Genomic DNA, 25,478 nt, shown 5'->3' with positions numbered 1-25,478 from the left:
ATGCAGGGCTCAAAGCCACGAACCATGAGATCATGACCAGAGCCAAAGTTGGACACTCAACTGACTGAGCTACCCAGGTGCCCCAAATTTTTAAAAAATGTTTAAAAGAGTAGGAATTAAAGTGCGGGAAAGGAAAAGCACTGTCATTCAAGTGGTCAGTTATCTAGATTACCCAGAGCTTTGCAAAAGAGGAGCTTCATGGGTGGAGTGGCCTAGCTGTTTATCTATTTGTGTAGCTAACAATATGTTTATTTGAGACGGATATCTTTGAAATGGGTGCCTCGGCATTCAAAGGCTTAATGTCATGCATTCACACTACAGTGTGTCCCATTGTCAGGCTGCAAATGGTTCAGAAAGCTGAAAATATGACCCACAGTAGTTTCAAAGGCCACAAATGGGTGGCCGAGGTCAGCTGATCTGATTGAAACAGGAGTACTGTAACTTCAAAAAGTGTCAACAGTGGCAAGGCACCACTGGTAGCCCCAAGAAGGGATCAAAGTCCTGATGTAGTCAGTCTGCCAGGAGCAGGCAGAGATAGCACGCATGCAACTTGGGCTCTCTTACCTTGAAACAAACATAAGCTTTTGACAAGAATCACAAGCCTAGCAGACAATGGTAGCCTCTGCATCAGAAACATAGAGTCTTTTATTTTCTGCCAGGTATAGTAGAAATTGATGTGTTCTATGCTTGTAATTCCTGCCCAGGATATGATGGTAGATGTTCTGCCATATGTGGTATGATAGGTAATACAAAGCTTAATCACCAGTTTGATTCCTGCTGATCTCATCAGAGAATAGGTCTTTACCAGGAACAACTACATGAGTGACCCAGATGGTTCAGTGTCTACAATTTGTTTCCAGAGTTCATGGCCCCAAAGGGGTGGCATTAATGTGCCAGTCTGTTGTATTCTAAGTAGCAGACTAAAACACACAGGCCTTTGGCAATAGGGAAGAATCAATAGAAGTGTTAGCCAGGGGTGAAGCTGAAGACACAGCACAAGCTAACACCCCACAACCACGCTCCAGGTGAGATATGTGTCACATTCTTCAGGCACTCCTGGATGCCCAACAAAAAAGGAGAGGGAAAAGCAAATGGTTAACTGACAGAGATCACAGTTATTCAGGGCCTGAGTCTCCATCAGTTTGCAACTGTCTTAATGATTTACAAGAAAAAAGCAATCTCCAGAACCCTATAGATTCAATTTCCTGGAGCTCTAACATCACCCTCCCCCCATAGGATAGAAAATATTATATAATCAGTCTCTCTTTACAACCCCAGTGCAGCTCTTTCTGCCCACAGGTCCTGTCCCCATGCTATAATAAAAACACCCTTTTTGCACCAAAAACGTCTCAAGAATTGTTTCTTGGCCATTTGCTCCTGAACCCCACTTCAGACCACATCAGGGATTGCAGGGGTGCAAGAACACCTGGTTTCAGGGGGTCCCAAACAGACCAGGTTCAGCCACTAACCACTGACAAAACCCAAATGCAGAGAGATGCGGCACCTGGGCGGCTCAGATAGTTAAGCCTCAGACTCTTGATTTCGACTCAGGCCATGATTTCATGGTTCATGAGACTGAGTCCCAAGTTGGGCTCCACACTGACAGCATGGACCCTGCTTGGGATTCTTTCTCTCCCTGTTGCTCTCTGCCCCTCTTCTGCTCCCATGAGCACACGCTCTCTTTCAAAATAAATAAACTTATTTAAAAAATGCAGAGAGATGAGTGGAGATGAAATAAGAAAGGAATTTATTTCAGTGAGCCCAACACTGGAAGACAAAGACAGCAGACTAACATCTCAAAGACTTTCTCCAAAGTGCCAAAAATACTTCTAGGTTTATACCAGGAAAATGTGGGACAAAGGTAAGTAGGTACTTGCAGGTGGGCAGTAAAGGTCAGGTCTTCATTGTCATGGGTGGGGTCTTGCTGGTTCAGTGCAGCCCTTACTGCTTGAAGGGGTAGTATCAGTTCCCTTCAGGGGATGCTTGGCTCACAGGGTCTTTTGCCTGAGTTAAGAGATAAGCCAGAAAGAAGAACTTGATCAATTAGAAAGTTTGAGGTCAAAATGGAGGTAGTTGAAATCCTCTTTCAAAAGTGTAACAGAGGATAGAGGCGCCTGCACTAAACCCTGACCCACTCTACTTAAGGCCCAATTAAATTCGCTTCTAATGTTTTTGGTCCACTCAATTTCTACCTCTTTATTGTGGACATGATTTGTTACTGCTTTGAGGAGGCTTTGACTCAGCAGCTACAGCCACGTTGCATTTTGGCTAGGGCTGCAGGGATTTCTGCCTCTATTGTCATAATGACAACCCTTTCCCATCCCACTTTGGAGGAGAATGAACAACAATCAAAGGAGCATTTGATTGACTTGTTTTAATCCTAACTCACTGCTCAGCCTCTAAGCATCTATTGAAGGTAGGGCAGAGAGGAAACCTTAGTCCCTTCCTGTCCACCACTTGATCAAGAGCATTCGCTAGTGGATCCTGGGGAGTCCTCTTTAATCCTCTACTCTGGCCTGTGGAGGACTTTGTTCTTTTTGTTCCAGAAAAGCATGTTTCTGTTAGCGTCCCATCTTAGTCACCAAAAACTGTCAAGAAATGTGATAGGTCTAAGATTTTACCCTATCTTCAAGCTAACAAGTTAGCCTGCCACAGTTTTGTGGGCGCTCTGATCAGATTGGGGGCCACTAAATATGGGGTGTCCCAATTGGGTAGGGTCCAGCAGCGTGGGTGGTGAAAGAATTCACCCAAGGCAGGACAAGAGACAGAAGTTTACTGAATATACCACAAGGGAGCAGCAGGCAGGATAGCTAAGGAGAGACGGTCTGTGAGAAGTGATGGTGAAGGACCTCAATTATAGGGCAGAGTGAGGAGGTGTGGGAACGTATGGAATTTTCCTTTTGGTAACCTTAGGAACTGTGCCTGGTTGGTCAGTTAGAGTCTATGGCTACTTCGAGGTGGACCACTTAGTGAGCCTGTTTGCATTCTGCTTGGTGGTCACCATGGGCCCTTTTACCTTACTCAGGTTTCTATTGCTCAAGCTTGTTGCCTAAAAGCGGCCTCTACAAATATCATGGATGGTAGCAGAAGATAATGAGATGCCCGGTTCAGAGACAAAGGACTTTCTTTCTCATGGCACAGCAAGGAGCAGGAATTTCATGCTCTTGTCAGTTTAACTTATTCCAAAGTCTCATGGGGGCAATGCAGAGGGCTCCTTGAGGATACTGCACATATAATGATTTTACATTAGAGCTAAGGAACTCTGAGCTTTAGGAAACGTCTTTTATGATAGGCTGCTTGCAAATCTGCCCGATTTCTGCTCTGGAGGGAGACATTATCTTTATTATAATAGGCAGTAAGCAAACCTGCCTTCTGCGCTGAAGGGTGACATTTTTTTTTTTAATTTTTTTTTTCAACGTTTATTTATTTTTGGGACAGAGAGGGACAGAGCATGAACGGGGGAGGGGCAGAGAGAGAGGGAGACACAGAATCGGAAACAGGCTCCAGGCCCTGAGCCATCAGCCCAGAGCCTGGCGCGGGGCTCGAACTCCCGGACCGCGAGATGGTGACCTGGCTGAAGTGGGACGCTTAACCGACTGCGCCACCCAGGCGCCCCAAGAAGGGTGACGTTTTTTAAAAAGTTTTATTTTAGACAGACAGATTGAGGGAGAGTGGCAGAGGGAAAGACAGATTCTTCAGCAGGCTCCACGCTCAGCATGGAGGACGACATAGGGCTCGATCCCACGACCCTGGGATTATGACCGAGGCCGAAATCAAGAGTCGGATGATCAAACGACTGAGTCACCCAGGCGCTCCTGAAGAATGACCTTTTGCCTTCCAAACTGGTCCACTACACAAAGATCTTTGAAAAGATAATCTGGAATAATATCTGTCATCTGCATGTAAGATGTATACAAATATAAGAGATACATGGAGAATTGTCTCCCAATAGATAAGGATATAGTAATTTCAATAGAGACAAATGTATTATCTAATTCAGTCTTCTGAGAGGGACTAGAAGCAAGTATACCCCAGTAATAATGAGCAGACTTAGTCCCCAGATCTTGTTTTATAAATACCATTGTCTGCTCAAAGGAAACAGAGATCCTTTGAGAAAATGATAATTCCAGGGCTGGAGCAGGTGAAATACAAGATGAGCCTAAAACACTGTGTGCCAAAAAGTAATGAAATGCTCCAAGAATGATGGAGATATGTTGAAAGGACAAAGATGCCAGTTTAAAGGTGCTCCCATGGGTCAAATCTAAGACAATTTAGTTTTAAAATAAATAAGAGTAATGGATTATAAGCCATTCAATTATACAGAAATTCATGAGTCCATACTGATGATAATAAATAAATGAAATAAGGGAAAGGGGAAAGTTGTTTCTTATAGTAGAATGCCAAATAATAGATGTAGGTGGAATTATGGATAAAAAAGTCATCATTTGACAATCTTCCCAGTTAACAACTGCTTCAATGGAGGGTAATCATTGAATGCTAAAATAACTGGGTGAAAATTTGATGAAAAAAAGAATAATTACTTAAAGTAATTCTCCATAAACTTCCTATTCATTGTAAAAGGAAATATAGTCACTTTTCAGTGGAGCCATCTAGTGGACAACACTGTAATTAAGTGTTCAAAGTTAACCAATAATGGGACTAACATCTTGTGCCTACTGATAACGTTGACTGAGATGGACATAACATTACTTTTGTGGTACTGCTTCTAAAAATAAAGCAGTACCTAAACAACAATCGACAGGCTCTCTACAAAATGATTGTTCTGTATTCTCGTCATGACAGACAACGAAAGACTAAGGAACTATTCCAGGTTAAAGGAGATTAAAGAGACATGGCAACTGAATGGAGTGTGTGATCCTTGGACTTTGGGCAGGGGGAAAAAAAAAGATGTAAAGGGCATTTAGGGAACAGTTGATGAACATCTACAAAATAGATAATAGTATTGTATCAATATTAAAAATCTTGATTTTGATAACTATATTGTAACTTATATACTAGAATGCCTTTTCATGTATATATGTCCCTATCCATCTGTCTTTTTCCTTGCTTTCCTTTCTTTTCTCCCACTATCTTCTTTCTTTCTATTAATCTATGTCTAGGATACATATGTATGTACATGAATATGTACATGTATGTGTACATATGTATATTTGTGTATATATATATATATATTCACATACTAAGAAAGCACATGCACGAGAGTGAGCAAGAGAGAGAATAAAGTGAAGAGAGGTCAATTATAAGAAACTGGAGAAATGGGTAAAAGGTATCTGGAAGTTCTATGTCATCTTCTTGTAACTTCTCTGTAAGACCGAGATTTCCTATATGAAAAAAGAAAAACATTCCAACAGAAAAATGGACAAAGGGCAAGATTTTTCAGAGAAACAAAAAAGGATAAAAAATAAAGAGCCATAAAAATGTTTAAAATAATCTCAACAGCATTCATAAGTGAAAATTTCAAATTAAAATATTATTTTCCACTTAGCATTTTGGCAAGGATGTGAGATGTGATGATAATTCCAGTATGGAAAACAGCATCCTCATAAAATGTTCATAGAGGGATAACTGCACAAGATCTTTGAAGTAAAATTTGGTAATATTTTCCACAAATTAGTATATACCTACCCTCTGACCCAGAAGATCCCCTTCTAGAATTTTATTCTCCTGACACTCACACTGATTCTAAATTTTCACTTAGAATTGCTTGTTGTAGGAATAAAATTTAAAATAACCAAAATACCTATAAGTAGAAATTAAAATCTTATGAAATATCTGCAATATGAACTATACTATACTATGGATAGTATGTGAATCAGACAGCCTAATTACACTGTTAAACAAATCAACCCCACAACCACCTGCTTAATGAACGTAAGTTTATCTGATGGGTCAGGGTTTGACCCTCTTAGAATCAACTTTATAGGCCAATTCATTGTATGCCAAGGCTCCCTAGCTGTTCTCTAACCCTCTCTGTGCATCCTCCCAGAGGCAGGTGGAAGTCCCCATTGATGCAGCAACAGCATTAGCCATACCTCTTCAGGAAAACCTGCAGGCTACTAAAGTGTATATTGCACACTAGCCTCATATATAAGCTGTATTTTCTGACACAGTTTCATGAGAAGCACTAAGATTGGGGGGTTGGGGTACTTCCCAAATTAATAAAATTGGTACCAATTTGTGATATACCTAGTGATCATTTTGTTTTTTCCACTAGAAAGAATCCAGAGAGAAAGAGGTGTGCTAATATTATTTGGTTCACCTAATTAATTAATTAATTAATTAATTTTTAATGTTTTATTTATTCTTGAGAGAGAGAGAGACAGAGCATGAGCGAGGGAGGGGCAGAGAGAGAGTGGGACACAGAATCGGAAGCAGGCTCCAGGCTCTGAGCTGTCAGCACAGAGCCCGACGTGGGGCTGGAACCCACAAGTGGTGAGATCATGACCTGAGCTGAAGTCGGATGCTCAACCGACTGAGCCACCCAGGCGCCCCAGTTCACCTATTTATAATGTGACACTTTTTTTAAAAAAAGTGTGTTTGTGTGTGTGTGTGTGTGTGTGTGTGTGTGTGTGTGTGTGTTTTGCTACTTATTCATTTGTATCACAGCAGCAGGTCTACCCTTCTCTAGTACTCTTTAATGCTGATGCTGGGACTCTCCACAAACTACATTTCCCATATTCCCTTGACAGCTACCTTCTGGCTAGGTTTTGCCAACTTGGAACCATTGGCAAGAGTTTGCAATCTGGGAAAAGAGACTTCTTTCCTGTTTGTAATCTCTGTCAGCATTTCTCTAGCAGCAAAACACAGCTCTAGCTCCAACCTCCACCTTGTTTTGGTGACTTCATTACCAGCAATGCTATCCCACCTGAAGTACCACCATTAGCTACCTGTGAGCCCCGGGTAGCACACCTTTAGAGATGCTACGGGTTTGGTTTCAGACCACTGCAATAAAGTGAATATTGAAAAAAATTAATTATTGCAAAAAAATTTTTTTTTGTTTCCCAGTGCACATAAGTTATATTTACATTACAGTGTAGTCTTAATGTGCAATAGCATTATGTCTAAAAGAAAACAATGTACATACCTTAACTTAAAAATACTGTATTACCAAGAAAAAAAAAAAGCACTCTATTGCTAAAAAGTACTAACGATCATCTGAGGTTTCAGTGAGCTCTAATCTTTTTTGCTGGCAGAGGGTCTTGCCTTGATGTTGATGGCTGCTGACTGATCAGGGAGGTGGCTGCTAGAGGTTGGGGTGGCTGTGGCAATTTCTTAAAACAAGACAACAATGAATTTATCTTATATTCTCATGTTTTATTATGCACATTTCAATTTCACTATTAATATTGAGCCTAAATATATGCTGGTTTTATGTCAAGATTTTGGAAATGTAAAAAGTAAACAGATAGCTCTTAGGCTATATATAGAATGTATTAAATAATTAGAGAATCTATGGGGTGGTAAATTCTGTCTATACAACATTTAAACATTTAGTGGCACAAATATAAATAAACAATAGGGACAGGAAGACATGTAAAACTTTGGGTTGCAATTGGAGGAAAAACCTGCTCAGGACTAAAGGGAGAGGTTCTTGGTTGCTGATGAGAATCTCTCCTTGATTTCAGACTTTAGACAAACTAAGGAGTCAGTGTACAAAAACCAGTGACTTGTACAAAATCCCCATTAGTCAGGAGAAATAGTAGCAATATGATAGATGAAAGAACTGGCTCGCACCAGTCTGCAGTAAGCAAGGATGGCTGGGCTGGAAGTTGGAAAGCTAGTTGGAGGGTGCAGCTCGAGATTGGGGTCTACACTAGAGTAGAACAGCAGGCTGGAAACAGTCTATAGAGGCAGATTGGTTGGTTAGTGCATTTTTCAATAGTTCTTATTTTCCAAACAAGGTCTTAGGATGCTTTCCTCAAACAGGGAAGACAACAATGAAGTTTGCTGCATCAATGAGCTCTTCCTTTAACAAACAATTTCCTGTAGTCATTTGATAGCACAGTAGAATCACTGTAGAGACCACAGAACTTCTTTCTAAAGTGGAGTCATCCTCTCAAATCCTGCTGATCAACTAAGTTTATGTAATAAGATTCTAAATACTTTGCTGTAATTTCAACAATCTTCACAGCATCTTCACCAGGAGTAGATGCCATCTCCAGAAACCACTTTCTTTGCTCAGTCATAAGAAGCAATTCCTCCTCAGTTAAAGTTGTATGCTGAGATCGCAGCAATTCAGTCCTATCTTCAGGCTCCACTTCTAATTCTAGTTCTCTTGCTATTTCTACCACATCTGCAGTTACTTCTTCCACTGAAGTCTCGAACCCCTCGAAGTCATCCATTAAGGTTGGAATTAACTTCCAACATCTGGTTAATGATATTTTGACCTCTTCCCATGAATTGCAAATGTTCTCACTGCCATCTAGAATGGTGAATCTTTTCTGAAAGTTCTTAAATTTATTTTGCCCAGATCCATCAGAGGAATTACTATCTGGGCAACTATAGCCTTATGAAATCTATTTCTTAAATAATAAGACTTGAAAGTTGGAATTACTTCTTGACCCATGTGCTGTACCTTGTGTTAGCAGGCATGAAACCAACATTAATCTCACTGTACCTCTTCATCAGAGCACTTGGGTATATTATCAATGAGCTGTACTATTTTGATAGGAATCCTTTTTTTTGAGCAGTTGCTCCCAACAGTAAGCTTAAAATATTCAGTAAACCATGTTGTAAACAGACGTGCCATCATCCAGGCTTTGTTTTATTTATAAAGCACAGGCAGAGTAGATTCAGCCTAATTCTTAAAGGCCCTGGGACTTTTGAAAAGGTCAGTGAGCACTGGCTTCAACTGAAAGTCACCAGCTGCATTAGCCTCTAACAAGAAAGTCAGGCTGGCCTTTGAAGCTTTGTAGCCAGGCACTGACTTCTCTCTAGCTATAAAAGTCCCAGATGACATCTTCTTCCAATAGATGTTTCATCCACATTGAAAATCTATTGTTTAGTGTAGCCACCTTCATTAATTATCTTAGTTAGGTCTTCTGGAAAACTTGCAACTTCTACAACAGAACTTGCTGCTTCACCTTGCACTTTTATTATGGAGATGGCTTCTTTCCTTAAACCTCATGAACCCACTTCTGCTAGCTTCAAGCTTTTCTGAAACTTCTTCACCTCTCTCAGCCTTCATAGAATTGGAGAGTTAGGGCCTTGCTCTGGATTAGGCTTTGGCTTAAGATAATGTTGTGGCTGGTTTGATCTTCTATCCAGACCACTAACCTTTCTCCATATTAGCAATAAGGCTGTATCACTTTCTTACATTCACACCACTTTTTCATTTCCTTCAAGAACTTTTCCTTTGAATTCACAACTTGGATAACGGGCACAACAGATCTAGCTTTTGGCCTGTCTCAGCTTTCCACATGCCTTCCTTGCTAAGCTTAATTTCCTAGCTTTTGATTTAAAGTGAGAGACGCATCGGGTGCCTGGGTGGCTCAGTCAGTTAAGCATCCAACTCTTGGTCATGATCTCATGATTTCGTGGGTTCAAGCCCCTCATCCGTCTCTGCACTGACAGTGCAGAACCTGCTTGGGATTCTTGCTCTCTCTCAAAATAAACTTTAAGAGAACTATATTTACATTAAGGTATAAAGGCAATTTACATGCCTAATCTGTCACTCCCACTTATTACCAGCATTTCGTAAATTTATTTGGTGACCTGTTTTCTTTTAGTGCCCTATGTGTTCCTTTTGAAGTTGTGTGCTCAGGTGAGAAGGGCAATCTTCCAGGTACAGGGTAGTGATCTCCCCTTCCATAGTCTAGAAGAAGCTTTGAAGCTTTGTTTTTTTTCTTCCAAATTAACTAATTAGTTTTTAAGTAAAGCATAACTGACATACAATATCCTTTTAGTTTCAGGTGTACATCATAGTACATATTTATTTATATTATGAAATGATTCCCATGATAAATCTAGTTACCATCTGTCACTATACAAAGTTACTAGAATATTGGCTATCTTCCCTATACTGTACATTATATCCCCAAGACTTATTTTATAACTGGAATTTTGTACCTCTTTATCCCCTTCACCTATTTTGCTCACCCTCCAATCCCTCCCCACTTGAGTAATCAATAGTTTTGTTTTGTTTTTTTCCCCTTTATCTACCAGTCTTTCTCTTTTGTTTGTTCATTTGTTGCATATTTCTCCACTGGTGATTTTCTTTTCCCATTTCTATTTTCTCTCTTCTCTCTTGATATTTCAATCTCACTTATACTTTTTTCACTTACCATATTCTGCTTTTTATTATGATCATTTTATTCATTCAATCAATCAACATGTTAAGGAGGCTTGGAAGTGAGGGTGGAATGAATCTGAGTTTGAAGGTGAGAAGTGATATTTAAAGTTTCATCTCATTTAATCCTTTCCACAACATTTTAAAGATCTATTACCATGCCTTTTTTTTTGGATGGAGAATCATAGTTAGGAAATGTTAGGTTACTTGCTTAAAGCCAGACAACTCTTAAGAAGATGGAACTGAAACTTGAGGCCAGGTCTTCCAACATCATCTCCTGTGTTCTTTCTATTATTCCATATTAACTTCTCAAAGGATTAGCAAATAAGAGGCTTGTCTGCTGAATCTGCTTCTTTCTTGTTTTGTTTCGTAAACACAGTAGGTTCCGATGTGATTATTTAATGTGAACTCAAATGCCTTAATTGGAACTGCGCTTTTCAACCCTCCAAGGTGCCCACAAATCCTTGTGGTCTAATTCCAGGTTGTTTCCCACATTTAGGTCCTCTTTCTGCCCTTTAAGGCTTTTATGTTTTTGATCTGTGAAGGTTCCTTAGAGCCATGTTTTGGAAGTATACTTCAAAAGTCAGGAAGACTGGGCTGAAGTCACAGTAAGTCCATCCACTAGTCTTACTGTAAGAATTAAACAAACAACCAAATAAAAACTTGAATTTTCCCTGTTACCAAAAAGAAGAAACCTTTACCTTCTCTCCCTTTTTTTAGATTTTTTTTTTTAATTTTTAAAGTTTATTTATTTATTTTGGAGAGACAGAATGAGCGGGGGAGGGGCAGAGAGAAAGGGAGAGAGAGAATCCCAAGCAGGCTCTGCACGGTCAGCATAGAGCCGGATGCAGGGCTCGAACTCACAAACCGCGAGATCATGACCTGAGCCAAAACCAAGAGTTGGATGCTTAAACGACTGAGCCACCCAGGTGCCCTTAGATTCTCTTTGAGCAAGCTTGTAATTATAAATCTTTCCTTCTCTCTTTTATATGTATATAAAATTTTGTAAAAGCCAAAAAGCCTCTTGTCAGGTACAACTCTCTTTGAAATGTAAATATTGTGCCCCCTCTCCCCCATAGCAGTCAGGCTAGGGGCCTTGCTCCAGGTTTAAGTACCTGCCTGTCAGAGTTTTATTTTTCCTTTGAATGACAATTAACTATCACAGATGATCACTTACAGGGGTGACTTACCAAAGAATGTATATAGCAAACTGTGTTAAGTCCTCTTGCCAGAGACCATGTATATAATGGATTGTATTTGCCTGGATATATAAAAGGTTGTGAGATTTCATTCTCTGAAATCATATTAGCGGATTGCTTGATACGCCCGTCCCAGTCTGGAATCCTGAATACTGAATAAGAGAACTCCCCCCCCCCCCCCCCATTTGTAACGATTTTCTGAGGCGTGAGGATTTTACATTTAACTTCTTCACAAAATCGATGTATTCATGTCTCCTACCTCTACGGCCCCCCCCCCCCCCCCCCCCCCCCCCACGGTAAAGTGGAATGGTAACCGGGTCGTCGCTCACCCAGCGGTTCGCGGCGGCGACGAGGAGAGAGACCCTCACGCCGGCCGCCGGAACCACGACTCCCAGCATCCCCTGCGCCCCCAGCGCTCCCGACTTCCTCTTCCGGTCCGCGGGCCGCTGAAACCGAAAGTGTAGTGCTTGGAGCGCCGCGCGGAGATTGGCTCACCTTCACCTGCGCGAGCCCCAGCCGATTCAGTGGGGAACCCCGACGAGCAGTAAGACATGAACGGAAGAGTGGATTATTTGGTCACCGAGGAGGAAATCAATCTTACCAGAGGACCCTCGGGTATGTGCGGCACAGGTTGCCTCCGGGAGCAGGGTGCTTGAGGTTGTCATTGCAGAGTAGCCCCGTCTCCTGCTGAGCCGATTCCTTTGGCCTTGGAGCAGGCAGGCCCCAGCCTAGAGGTTTCCTGCACCTCTTTGAGCACGTAGAAGACTGTGTTGGCATCCACCGTTAGCCAGAGCGGGATCTGAGGAACCCACGTCATTTTTCAGTCGGATTATCCCATGTGTTTATAGTCAGGAAGGGTTTTTTCGGGTGCTAATAGTACCAGAAAATCCTGTCCCAAAGCCTGCTTTTTAACAACCCCCCCCCTTCCATTGCCTACTTATTCCTGTGCCTGTGACAGACTGTTGAGTAAAAAGGGGAGCATCAGCGGCGTCGACTGTAAAGGCACAGCCGTTTTCTTGGTGCTAGAATCCCTCTCTCCTTCCTTCCATTTTTGGGAAATTCACTTAGTGTGTCAACTGGAATGCTAAAGCGGAAAGAAACCTCAGAGATCTGCTACCACACTTCTCAAACCTGCTTGTGCCTTAAAATTACCCGAGGTTTTTCGGTTTTGCTTTAAAAAAAAAAGTTAGTTCCTAGATCCCATCTCTAGGAATTTGGATTCAAAGCAGGGTTTTGCTTGCTGGCTTGGGTTTTTCTTTTCTTTTCTTTCTTTCTTTTTTTTAAACAAGCAAGTTGGGTGATTCTGATACAGCTAAATCCTCACTTGGCCCTCAGTCGTATTTCCGCCTCCAACACCCTCTTTTACCCCACGCTCTTCCCTGGGCTCTTAACACTACTACATGCCTTGGGTTTTGTTGACTCGCTTTTACAGCTGTCTAGTGGATCGATTAAGAGCTTTAGCTTTGGGACTACGTAGATCCATCTGGTATCTAACCTCTTACTGGATCTTCGATATTGGTTGGCTGACTAACTTTACTGATGCAAGCTAAGCCTTAGTTTCTCATAAAACGTGCAGGATAATAGACTATATATACTTCATTTCATTTTTAAAAAAATATTTATTTATTTTTTGAGAGACAGAGACAGAGCATGAGCGGGGAAAGGGCAGAGAGAGAGAGGGAGTCACAGATCTGAAGCAGGCTGCAGGCTCTGAGCTGTCATCACAGAGCCTGGCGCAGGGCTTGAACTCACGAACTGCGAGATCATGACCTGAGCCCAAGTCGACGCTTAACCAACTGAGCCACCCAGACGCCCCATAACAGAATATACTTCATAGGGTTATGAGAATGAAATGAGTTAATCTGTGTAAAACTTTCAGAACATTGCCTGACACCTCTTAAGCACTGTGTGTTTGCTACTGTCGTTATTATTAACAAATGAGTAGCTAGACTAGCACAGTAAAACCTGCTAAATATTGTTATTCCAGGAGCCTCCAATAAGTTATCAAGTACTGTGAGCTCTGTCTCTGAAATGTGGCTGTAAATCTGTCACTCCTTTCCATTCACCACTATCTAGAACAATCCATCATCATTACTCATGTGGAATTTTGCGATATCTTGACCACCACTTATAGATTATTCTTCATAAAATGTGGTTTTCACAATCATCCATACTTTTTTTTTTTTTTTTTGCTATAGAAGATTGGAAGTCAACTTATGGAAATGTAATTCTTTCTAATCTGCATGTGTTAGTGTCATGCTTTACGTGAGCTCCTAAACTTTTGTTGAATGCACATTCTGTATGCCCAGTCCTTTTAGATGCACTTTTCCTACTTTATGTAAATTTCTCCTTCTCTCACTCTTAATATTTATTGACCTTTGAGGCTTACTATTTATTGACTTTTGAGGCTATGTGGGAAAGTGTTTTTAAGCCAAAATCTGCTTCCCTGTAACTTTTCATCCGTTGGTACTTGTTCTTGGAGCCAGTTAAAATAATACTAGTTCTTTTCTTGATTGTCCCAAGTATTTAAAGATATCTAGTTGTTCTCCTGTTTTGTCTCTTTCCTCTATAGCCTAAATATCCCTAGTTATTATATGAACTGTTTTGATGTGATTTTGGATTTAATTCTTGTCTCTTGCTTAAGAATTTAACGTACTTTGACATAGTCCTTTTGCTGTGGCATCCACCGTACTTCCAGGGTCTCCTGACTATAGCAGAGCAGAACTCACTAAATATTTTTAAAGTTCAGTGTAATAGCACTTCAGCTTTTTTGGTGTTTGCATAGCAGGGTTGACTAATGCTCACCTCACCATTCGCTACAATGTCTGATCCTGTTAATTTCGCAGACCTATAGTTCCTAGTATTGCCTTTTTTCTCAATCACTGGTGTTAAGACAAACTTCAAAGGACTAATTTAGAAGAATAATTATATCTAGCTAATATATTTCCCTCAGAAGTGGTTTAATTACTATAGTATATGTGCCTTTATTCACAATGGATATTTGTTCACCAGGTGACTTCTTTAATTTTCCTAAGCATTTTCGTGTCTTGCTCATGTAAGTTGATAAACGTATGTTTTTAGGAGAATAGAGCCACAAATTTAGGATGGAACTGGCCTAAAAACAGTCATTTGAAGTTTGGTTGCCTCGGTTATCAAGAGAATGTTTCAAGTTTCTGTTTATCACCTCTCAGAGCTAATTACCTGGTAGGTTGTACAGCCTAATTCAGCTTTTCTTTATTGTGTGGTCATGAAGATACACGGGGACGTCCCTTATCACCACTAGAAACTTCCAGTAACTTTAGCAGTCACATAGAGCTCTTCCCTTCAGTAGAAGAAATAGGAAAAGCCTCTAGTTCGAAATATGCATTTCTGTTTGTAGGCAACATTGTCACTCTTCATGTACAGCTTCCTATGCAGAGACCTGATAGTTTAATCAGGTAGCAGCAAAAATGTGTATTCTGCATTTTTGTGCCAGTGTTCCGCCAAGGGCGAGAGTCTTGGATATTTTCAGTGTTTGGGCCCATTTTGGAAGGCAAATGAACCTATTCTGTTTAATCTTGTTTACTGCAAGGGAAAGAATGAAGTCTTGGGGAAATTATGACAAAGAAATTCAGTCTTTGGGAGTTCAGCTCAGTAACAGTCTCTAAGTCTCCTATATTTTCCTTTATCAAATTAAGAGTTTTTAATTTTGAAAAGCTGTGGTTACTCTAAGAAGTATCACAGGGATCAAATGTCGCTTTTCCCCCCGCTACTGTAACAGGTAGAGATTGGCCATAAAGACAGCTCTGTTGCCCACCATGTGTTAGGATTGGGATTCCTAGTTCAGGACTGAGGCCTCAATAGGTTTCAGCAGGTTGCTCTTGATATATTATCTTTAAAGAAGGAAGAGAATCTCTATGTGTCTACTTTTCTTTTTTTTTGCGGAGGATGATGGGTTGGTATAATGTTTTAATAATGAATAGTTACAGAGGGATTATATTTCTGGCAATGTTAGTTACTTTATATATTAACTCATTTAATCTTCACAGCAACCCTGAGTGCTAAGTGATTAATCCACATTATTAGATGAGGAAATTATCTCTCGGAGAGGTTAAAGATTTGCCCAAGTTCTAAAGCCAGTAAGTTTAACCTAGAGCTTTTGATTCTGCTATTCCATCAACTACCTTCCAATATAGTAGCCATGTCTAAGGAGTTGACTGCCAGTCTTTCTCCTGACCTTTATTTGGTTATATCATGCGTTAAGGATTTGAGGCATCTTAAATGACTAACACAATCCACAGTGGAAAGTTTTTATAGTTTGCTGTTGATAGAGCTGAGGGCATATCAAGGTAAGAACCTAAAAACAAGAAACCCTGTTAAATCCAGGCACGTGAGTCTCTACAGACTGGTCACGTGCTTTAGGTTTGATGCTGAGACTGTTGCTGATCTGTTGTTGATCTGTTCATTCATGTGCCAAGTAGATCCGAGACTAAAGTGCTATATCTCTGCCCTGTTTTCTCTTGCTTACGTGAAGTCTTACCCTCATGGAATATATGTCCCCATGGAGACATTACAGTCACAGGTGAAAAGTTAAATCTCAGTGTAAAGGATGGTTAAGGACTATGATGAACATGCATGTCATCAGAGGGCAAAGGAAGTGTGGTGGGGACCTTGTCCTGGAAAAGTTCAAAGAATGGAGCCATTGATAAGGTCCAGACTGATCAATTACAAGAAGATGGAACTTATGTTGGTCTTATAGACAGTCTATAGGCTAGTGCCAGGCATAGGGAAGGTGTGGCCTAAACAGTAATAGAAGAAAGAAAATTAGTTAAGCATATTCTGAGGTCAGTGGATTATACTGGCCTGGATAGAAAGAAAGGTTCATTTAGGAGAGTTAAGGAGATGAGGTTGCTGAGGTAGAGACTGGATTATGACAAGTTCTTAATGCTAGTATGGAAACTTAACCTTTCTCTAAGGTTCCATCTTGACTCCTTCCCCTTCCTGTTCATTGGTTAAGACTGAATTTAAGAATCACCTCCTCCAGGAAGCTTTATATAGGCTACTTGCCCCCTTGTTATGAGTATCATATACCATTTATTGAGTGCTTGTCATGTATTGCCAAACTAAACACTTTGTCTCATGTACTCCCAACTAGGAATAGATGAAATGGTTATTATCCCATTTTATAAATGAGAAAACCTTGACTCTTATGTCACACAGTTCTTTAAGGGGTCGAGTTAAGAATTGGATTCAGGTCTGTGTGACTTAAAAATCCAGGCTCTGGGGTTGTACCCTGGTAGCTCAGTCACTTGAGCATCCAACTCTTGATTTTGGTTTAGGTCACGATCCCAGGATTGTGGGATCAAGCCCCACGTCAGGCTTCATGCTGAGTGTGGAGCCTACTTAAGATTCTCTCTCCCTTTCCCTCCTCCCCCACATGCGTTCACTCCACTCCACTCTCCCTCCTCCACTCACATGTGTTCTCTCTCTCTCTTTCTGTCTAAAATAAAAATAATTTGAAAAAAAATCCAGGCTCTCAACCATCATACAAAGTTCTTTTTTCTCTTTATGCTCCAACTGGATTCTGTGCATATCCCTATCTTAGTGTTTATTTCTATATTTGCTTCCTTATTTGTGTCTCCTCCTCCCTCTACTTCACTCTGAGCTCTTCCGATTCAAAGGATATACACTTCTTTTGTTTTCCTGTTGCCTTGCCAGGCATGACACAGGGTGGTCAGTAAGTGTCATGAAATGACTAGGAAAACTGATAAATCTCAGAAAAATATAATAGAATATTGTTAAGTAAAGAGAACCAGTAACATGGTCTATTTCAGATTTCAAAAAGTCAAACAGGGTTCTCCACTAACTCCAAGAAAGAAGGAAAGAATGTGGATGTAATGTGTTACAATGGATATGAAACTAAGATGTAAGAAACAAGGAGATACAAGAGCTAGAAAACCTTATAGAGTGAGAAGAGCATATTATATGAGTATCTAAGGTTGCTTCAAGGGTCATTCTTACTAATATTTTTTCAAGACAATCCTTATGAATAATATAAAGGAAAACATGTAGTAATTACCTTGGAGAAGTAGAAAGGCAAGCTGTTAGAGGCCGAACCATAGAAACATTTTTTAGGGGCCCAGTTGGTTAAGCGTCCAGTTCTTGGTTTCAGCTGAGGTCATGATCTCACAGTTGGTGAGTTCAAGCCCCGTGTTAGGCTCTATACTGACAGTGCAGAGCCTGCTTGGGATTCTTTCTCTCTCCCACTCTCTGCCCCTCCTGGGCATGCTTTCTCTCTCTCTCAAAATAAATAAGCTTTAAAAAAAAAAAAAAAGCATTTTTTAAATCCACATGACTAGGCAGAAAAGTAGCCACTGAGTGTATTTGAAGAAGTACAAAATTACTTACTGAGGAAAAAGATCCAAGATGATAGAATCAGAACAAACTGTTGGTTTCAGGAGACTCGGAAATAAAGGTAGCTGTTTTTAAAAGCATTCATTTAGTGTTTGCTATGTGCCTACACTGTGATTAAGAATTATAGATATTAGGGGGCGCCTGGGTGGCTCAGTCGGTTGAGCATCTGACTTCGGCTCAGGTCACGATCTCACGGTTTGTGGGTTCGAGCCCCGCGTTGGGCTCTGTGCTGACAGCTCAGAGCCTGAGCCTGCTTCAGATTCTGTGTCTCCCTTTCTCTCTCTCTGCCCCTCCCCTGCTTATGCTTTGTCTCTCTTCCTCAAAAATAAAAAAAACCATTTAAAAAACTTTAAAAAAAGAATTATAGATACTAGAATAAAGAATAAAAGATCCCAATTTTTAAGAATTTTGCAGTTCAATAGGAGAATAATTATTAATTATGATAGGCATATACCAAGTTCCCTTAAGGTAGAATAACCAAAATAGCTATGGACCTTCATAAGATATGTTCTGTTCCTTGTAGAGTCACAGAATAAGACTCAAGACCATACTAAATGTCTTAGGAAATGTTTTGGAAACAAAGTAGGTAATATCATTCTCCCCCTTGTACAAAACTGTGGTGTATTCATGCCTGCTACAGCATACAGATTACCATATTTTGGGCAAGAAGCAGTAGAGTAGGAGCAAGTTGAAAAGAGGGTAGTGGGGGAGTGTACAGATTGTAGTATAAGGCAAAAAAAGAAGAGATTGAAACATTTTGAAAGCAAGGAGGCAAATGGAGACATGATCCAGTGGAGACCTGGCATATACATTCGTTTAGTGTTTGAGCAAAAGCTTATCCTGGAATGAGAGACTAAAGGTGCCTACATAGGTATTTCAGAGAGAACTTAAGGAGCTGTCATTCAAGAAGAGGAGGCTATAAAATAAGCAAAATGTTGATTTGGGGTTTCACTGGGAGACAGAGTCAACTGAAATGGAAACTGTGCCCTAAATTGTGAGCCAGGAGTACAGGCTTTTAAAGGTAAAAACCACAAGGTGACATAACTTGTTTTGAGACAATCATAACGGTGCTGGCAGAGTTTTTAAACTGGTTATCTAGTGCAGGATTGGCTATTTAACTAACAGGTGTTACAGTATCTCTGTTTCAGTCCAAAGCGGAAGAATGTGTCCATTTGGCAAAAGTCAGAAAAGTTCGTTGTGTTCTGCAAATTGAAACAGGAGTGGTGCATGGGACCTACTCGGAGCTCCGGAGCTCCGAGCTGTCAGTGCAGAGCCCGACATGGGGCTCAGAATCACAGAATCATGACCTGAGCTGAAGTCAGACACTCAACCAGCCGAGCCACCCAGGTGCCCCATGTGTTGACTGGGACCTCCAGTACAATGCTAAATACTAGTGGAGAGAGTGGACATCCTTTCCTTGTACCTAGTTTTAGGGATGTTAGCTGTTTGTAGATGCTTTTAATCAGACTTGACATTTCTTTGTATTTTCAGTTTGCCAAGAATTTTTATCATGAAAAGGTGTTGAGTTTTGCCACCTGCTATTTCTGCATGTGCTGAAATAATCATGATTTTTTGCTTTATTAACTGGTGGATTTGTTCATTTGATTGACCCATGCAAAAACCACTTTACTTACATTCCTTAGGTAAACCCTACATTCGTCCTTTATATGTTGCTGGATTCATTTTGCTGATATTTTCTTGAGGATTTTTGAGTCCATATACAGAATGTTTTTCTGTAGTTATGTTATAACCTGTGTTTCATGTTTTGGTATCAAGATTACCTTGTCCTCATAAAGTGGATTGAGAAACATTTTGTGAAATTACTGAATGTATTGTGGAATTTTTTACATAAGGGAATTATTTCTTCCTTAAATGTTTGCTATAACATACTTATGTAACACTTGGGGCCTGAAGTTGTCTCTGTGGGAATACTTTTTTATTATGAATTCAATATCTTTAATACACTTGAAGATATTTTTTTTTTGAGAGAGAGAGGGTGCAAGTGAGCAATGGGCAGAGAGAGAGAGTCCCAGGAGGGGTGGGGGTGGGGGAAGGAGAAGTGGGGCAAAAGCTCACCCAGTGTGGGACTCGAACTCACCAACTGTAAGATCATGACCTGAACCAAAGTCAGATGCTTAATGACTGAGCCACCCAGGTGCCCCTTGAAGATATTTCTAATAGATGGGATATTCAGATATTCTGTTTCTTCTTGAGTCAGTTTTGATAACTTGTGATTTTTTTGGAAAGAATTTTCCCATTTTATCTAACATACCATAATTATTCACAATATTCCCTTATCTTTAATATCTTTAGGATATTAATCCCTTTAATATCTTTAGGATATGTATAGTGATAATCCATTTTGTATTCTGGAAATTGGTAATTTGTAAAATTACATTTTCTAGATTAGTCTTGCTAGCAGTTCATCAACTTTATTAACCCTTTCAAAGAACTTTCTTTTGGCTCTGTTAAATTAAAAAAATGTTTTTAATGTTTTATTTATATTAGAGACAGAGCATGAGTGGGGGAGGGGCAGAGAGATGGAGACAGAATCCCAAGCAGGCTCCAGGCTCCGGCTGCAAGCTGTCAGCACAGAGCCTGATGCAGGGCTCGAACCCACGAGCAGTGAGATCATGACCTGAGCCGAAGTCAGACTCTGATTGAGCTACCCAGGCTCCCCTCTATGTTATTGAGTCTGCTTTTATTTTATTATTTTCTTCTTTTCTTCCTTTAGGTTTAACTTAGTGGGGTTTTTTTTTTTTTAGCTTCTTAAGATAGAATTTAAGATCATTGATTTTATACCTTTTAATTATTTATTTTCTATTGTGAGCATGTAAAGCTGTAGATTTCTCTCGAAATGTTGCTTTAGCTCCATCCCACAATTTTTAATATATGGTGATATCATTGTCATTCAGTTAAAATGTTTTCTGTTTTCCTTTATAGTTTCATCTTTAACTCATAGGTTGTTTTCCAAACATTGAGGGATTTTTTGCAATATCTTATTGTTACGGACTGAATGTTTGTCCCCATGTGCCCACCCCCCCCTGGGAAATTCAGATGTTGAAACCTTAACCCTCAATATGACTGTATTTGGAGATAAGGTCTTTACAGAAGTAATTAAAGTTAAATGAAGTTAAGGATGGAGCCTTGATCCTATAGAATCAGTGTCCTTATAGAGACCCAGAGAGTGCACGCTTGTGCATGTGCGCACAATCTCTCTCTCAGAACTCACAAAGAAGTCATGTGAGCGCACAATGAGATGGTGGCCACTTACACGTCAAGAGAAGAGGCCTCAGCATGAAATTTATCTTGCTGGTACTTTGACATTGGACTTGCCAAGCCTCCAGAACAGAATTTCAGCCATACGGTCTGTAGTATTTTGTTTTGGCAGTCCAAGAAAACTAATACAATTATTTTTGCTGATTTTTTTTTTAATTTTTTAATGTTTATTTTTGAGAGAGAGAGAGAGAAAGAGAGCAAGCGGGGGAGGGGCAGAGAGAGAGAGGGAGACATAGAATCTGAAGCAGGCTCCAGGCTCTGAGCTGTCAGCTCAGAGCCCGATGTGGAGGTTGAACCCATGAACGGAGATCATGACCTGAGCTGAAGTTAGATGCTTAACCGACTGAGCCACCCAGGTGCCCCAATTTTTGCTGATTTCTAATTTAAGTCTGTCTTTTGAAATTCATTGAGATTTACTTATGGAGCAGCCTTTGGTCAATCTTTGTGAACATTACCTGTGCATTAGAAAGGAATGTTTATTCCATAGTTGTTGTGTGTGCTGTTCTGTAAAGATAAATTACATGAAGTTGGTTCTTAGTTTTGCTCAAGTGTTCTGTATTTTTACTGATTTTTTTTTTTTGTTCTATCAGTTGCTAAGAAGTGTTGAAATCTGCAACTGTCGTTTTTTATTTGCCTTTTTCTCATTTCAGTTTTTGCTCCATTAATATTTAAGTTCTCTTATCTGGTGTGTTCATATTTAATGTTTTAACCTTTATTTTATTTTAGAGAGGGAGATAGAGCATGAGTGGGGGAGGAACAGAGGGAGAGAGAGAGAATCTTAAGGAGCTCCATGCTCAGCACAGAGCCTGACACAGGGCTCTGTTCCATGACCCTGAGATCATGACCAGAGCCAAAATCAAGAGTTGGATGTTCCGCTGTGAGCCACCAAGGCACCCAGGTCATATTTTGTGTTTTAATGTCATCTTGGTGAATGGACTTTTTTCATTAGGAAAGGTCCTTTTTTATTCTCTGTAATATTTTTTATTCTGAAGTCTACTTTTTATAATATTCATAGGGCCAGTTCACCTGCGTAGTGTGTGCCCATCCCTTTCCTTTTCACTAGTGTTTATCCACGTATTTATGATTTCTGGTGGTATTCATTCCTGCGTATAGATCCAGTTTCTGTTCAGTATTATTCCTCTTTTGTCTGAAGGATTTTCTTTAACATTTATCATAGTGCAGATCTGCTTGTGACAAATTCTCCCTGCTTTTGTTTTTCTGAAAAAAAATATTTATTTTGCCTTTCTTTTGAAGGCTGTATTCACTGGACATGAAATTCTAAATTATATTTTTATTTTAGCATTTTATTTATTTAAAAAATATTTTTAATGTTTATTTATTTTTGAGAGAGAGAGACAGAGCATGAGCAGGGGAGGGGCAGAGAGGGAGACACAGAACCTGAAGCAGGCTCTAGGCTCCCGACTTGTCAGCACAGAGCCCGACACTGGGCTCAAACTCAGGAACCGCAAGATCATGACCTGAGCTGAAGTTGGACACTTAACTGACTGAGCCACCCAGGCACCCTCCGCTCTTTTAGCATTTTAAAGATGATGTTGCATTGACTTAAGGCTTGTATAGTTTCTGAGGAGAAGTCTGGTGTCATTCTCATCTTTGCTCCTTAGTATATACTTGTCCTTTTCCCCTGTGACTGCTTTCAAGATTCTCTTTATATCTGGTGTTGAGCAGTGTGGTTATGATATACTTTGCTATTTGTTTTTTTTTCTTTTCTTTTCATTCTGATTGGAGTTTGTTGAGCTTCTTGGATCTGCTTGTGTATATTTTTCACAAATTTGAGTCAGTAGATTCTTCAAACGTTTTTTGTTTCCCTTTTCCTCTCCTTCTGGAATTCCAGTTACATATTGCTTTTATCCTACATGTTACTGTGGGTCCCTTCTATGTCTTCAGGCTCATTGATCTTTTGTCTTGTGGTATCACATTGGCTGTTAATCACATCTAGTGTATTTTTCCTTTCAGATATTGTAGTTTTCAAAATCTGTGAGTTTTCTTTTTTTTTTTCCAACTTTCATTTTCATATATACATCAGTGGAACAAAATAGCCCAGAAATAAACCCATGCATGTATGGTCAATTAATTTGTAACAAAGAGGCTAAGAATGTATAATAGGGAAAAGATAGTCTCTTCAAAAATGGTGTTGGATGGGGCGCCTGGGTGGCGCAGTCGGTTAAGCGTCCGACTTCAGCCAGGTCACGATCTCGCAGTTTGTGAGTTCGAGCCCCGCGTCAGGCTCTGGGCTGATGGCTCAGAGCCTGGAGCCTGTTTCCGATTCTGTGTCTCCCTCTCTCTCTGCCCCTCCCCCGTTCATGCTCTGTCTCTCTCTGTCCCAAAAATAAATAAACGTTGAAAAAAAAAAAAAATTAAAAAAAAAAATGGTGTTGGAAAAACTGGACAGAACGCAAAAGACATGCAAACATGCACAAGGATGAAACTGAACCACTCCCTTATACCATATACAAAAATCAACTCGAAATGGATTAAAGACTTGAAAAAAAATCTTCCATTTTTTCATTATGTTTAACTTCCTTTAATTATTTCCACATAGTTATAATAACCTTTTAAACATCCTTGTCTGCCTGTTTCATCCTTTATTGTTTCTGGTTTTGTTTCTCATGATTGATTTTTCTCTTGATTATGGGTCGTGTTTTCTTCTTAGCATGTTAATTTTTAGATTCTGGATATTGTGACTATTACGTTGTTGCCTGTCTGCATTTTGTTTTATTACATGAACATTGTTAATGTTACAGTGCTGAACTTTGTGTTAGCAGGCAGTTAAGTAACCTGTAGATCAGTTTGACCTCCTGAAGGCCTGTTTGTAACCTTTTCTAGGATGATTCTAAAGTCGTATTTACTTCAGGGATAGTTCAACTCTACAAATGAGTTATGTTCTAAGTGAGTATCCACAGAATTTTCAAGTGAATCACTGAGGATTTCCATTCTGGCTGGACAGAACTTGAAAATCTCCCTGCCCTTTTTCAACTCTGAGAATTATCCAGCATACAACTTCCTAGTTTTTGTTTGTCCAGTCTTCTGGAGTTTGACTCGGCATCTGCTTGGGCTAGTACTTTGTAAAGACTCATGAAGATACCTGGATCTCTTTTTTTTTCTGCCTCCCTTCCTCCTTTCCAGAACTTTGCCCTGCAGCTTCCAGCGACCTCACCCTCTCCAGACCATAATCCCCATTTCATCAACTCAGTTGATTGATTTTGATAGAGAGTCCAGAAATAAACTTGGTTCTGCTTGGGTCCTGCTCCCTGTGGTTGTGATCAGAAATTGCGTTCACGTAGGTCGCTAGGGTGATCATAGAGCTACATTGTTTTAATTTAGGAACATATTAAGAGGAATATAGGCCATGACAAAATGGGATTTATTCCATGAATGCAAAGATAATTCAATAAAAGAAAAATCCTTCAAAGTAATACAACATATTAATAGAATGAAGGAAAAAACCCACATGATCATCTCAGCAGATACAGAAAAAGCATTTAAGGATATTCAACACTTTTCCATGTTAAAAGCAAACTAGGAATTGAAGGAAACTTCCTCAGCATGATGATGGCAATGTATGAAGAATCCACAGCTGACAACATACTCACTTATGTAAGCATGAAAGCTAAGATTAAGAACAAAGACAAGGATGTGTGCTTTCACCACTTTTGTTCAATATGGTATTAAAAGTCCTAACCAGAATGGCTAGACAAGAAAAAGAAAGAAAAGGCATACAAATTGGAAAGAAAGAAGTAAAATTGTCTCTAGTCACAGATGAAATGATCTTACATGTAGTAAACTCTAAATGTTCTACAAACAAACAATACCCGTTCGGGTTTATAACAGATTCAGTAAAGTTGCAGGATACACACTCAACACACAAGATCAGTTTAGTTTCTATGCATTAACAATGAACAATCTGCAAAGGAAATTAAGTAAATAATTCCATTTACAGTAGCATCAAAAAGAATAAAACACTTGTGAGTTTAACCAAGGGGGCAATAATTTGTACATTGAAAACTACAAATTTTGGCTGAAAAAAAATGAAGACATGAATAAGTAGAAATACATTCCACATTCATGGACTGGAAGACTTAATATGGTTAAGATGACAGACAATACTATCAAAGCATTCTGTATAGTAATGCAATCTTTGTCAAAATCTAATCAGCCTTTTTGTAGAAATAGAAAACCACACTCTACAATTCATATGAAATGTCAAAGGACCCCTAATAGCCAGAGCAATCTTGAAAAGAAAAAGCGAAGTTGGGGAACTCAAAACTTCCTGATTTCAA

General features: G+C 39.8%; 1 protein-coding gene across 1 annotated transcript in view; it reads left to right on the top strand.

Annotated features, from left to right (window-relative positions):
• Positions 1–11,928: 11,928 nt before the first annotated feature.
• Positions 11,929–25,478, top strand: part of LOC115516628 (synaptojanin 2 binding protein) — a 35,749-nt gene continuing 22,199 nt past the window's right edge. Inside the window, exon 1 of the mRNA XM_030319437.2 lies at positions 11,929–12,123. Coding sequence (XP_030175297.1) covers positions 12,060–12,123 — 64 coding nt within the window. The 5' untranslated portion in view covers positions 11,929–12,059. The remainder of the gene's footprint in view (positions 12,124–25,478) is intronic.

Source organism: Lynx canadensis, chromosome B3, assembly GCF_007474595.2.
Source record: "Lynx canadensis isolate LIC74 chromosome B3, mLynCan4.pri.v2, whole genome shotgun sequence".
Taxonomy (NCBI): Eukaryota; Metazoa; Chordata; class Mammalia; order Carnivora; family Felidae; genus Lynx; species Lynx canadensis.
This window is presented reverse-complemented; position numbering and strand designations above follow the sequence as displayed.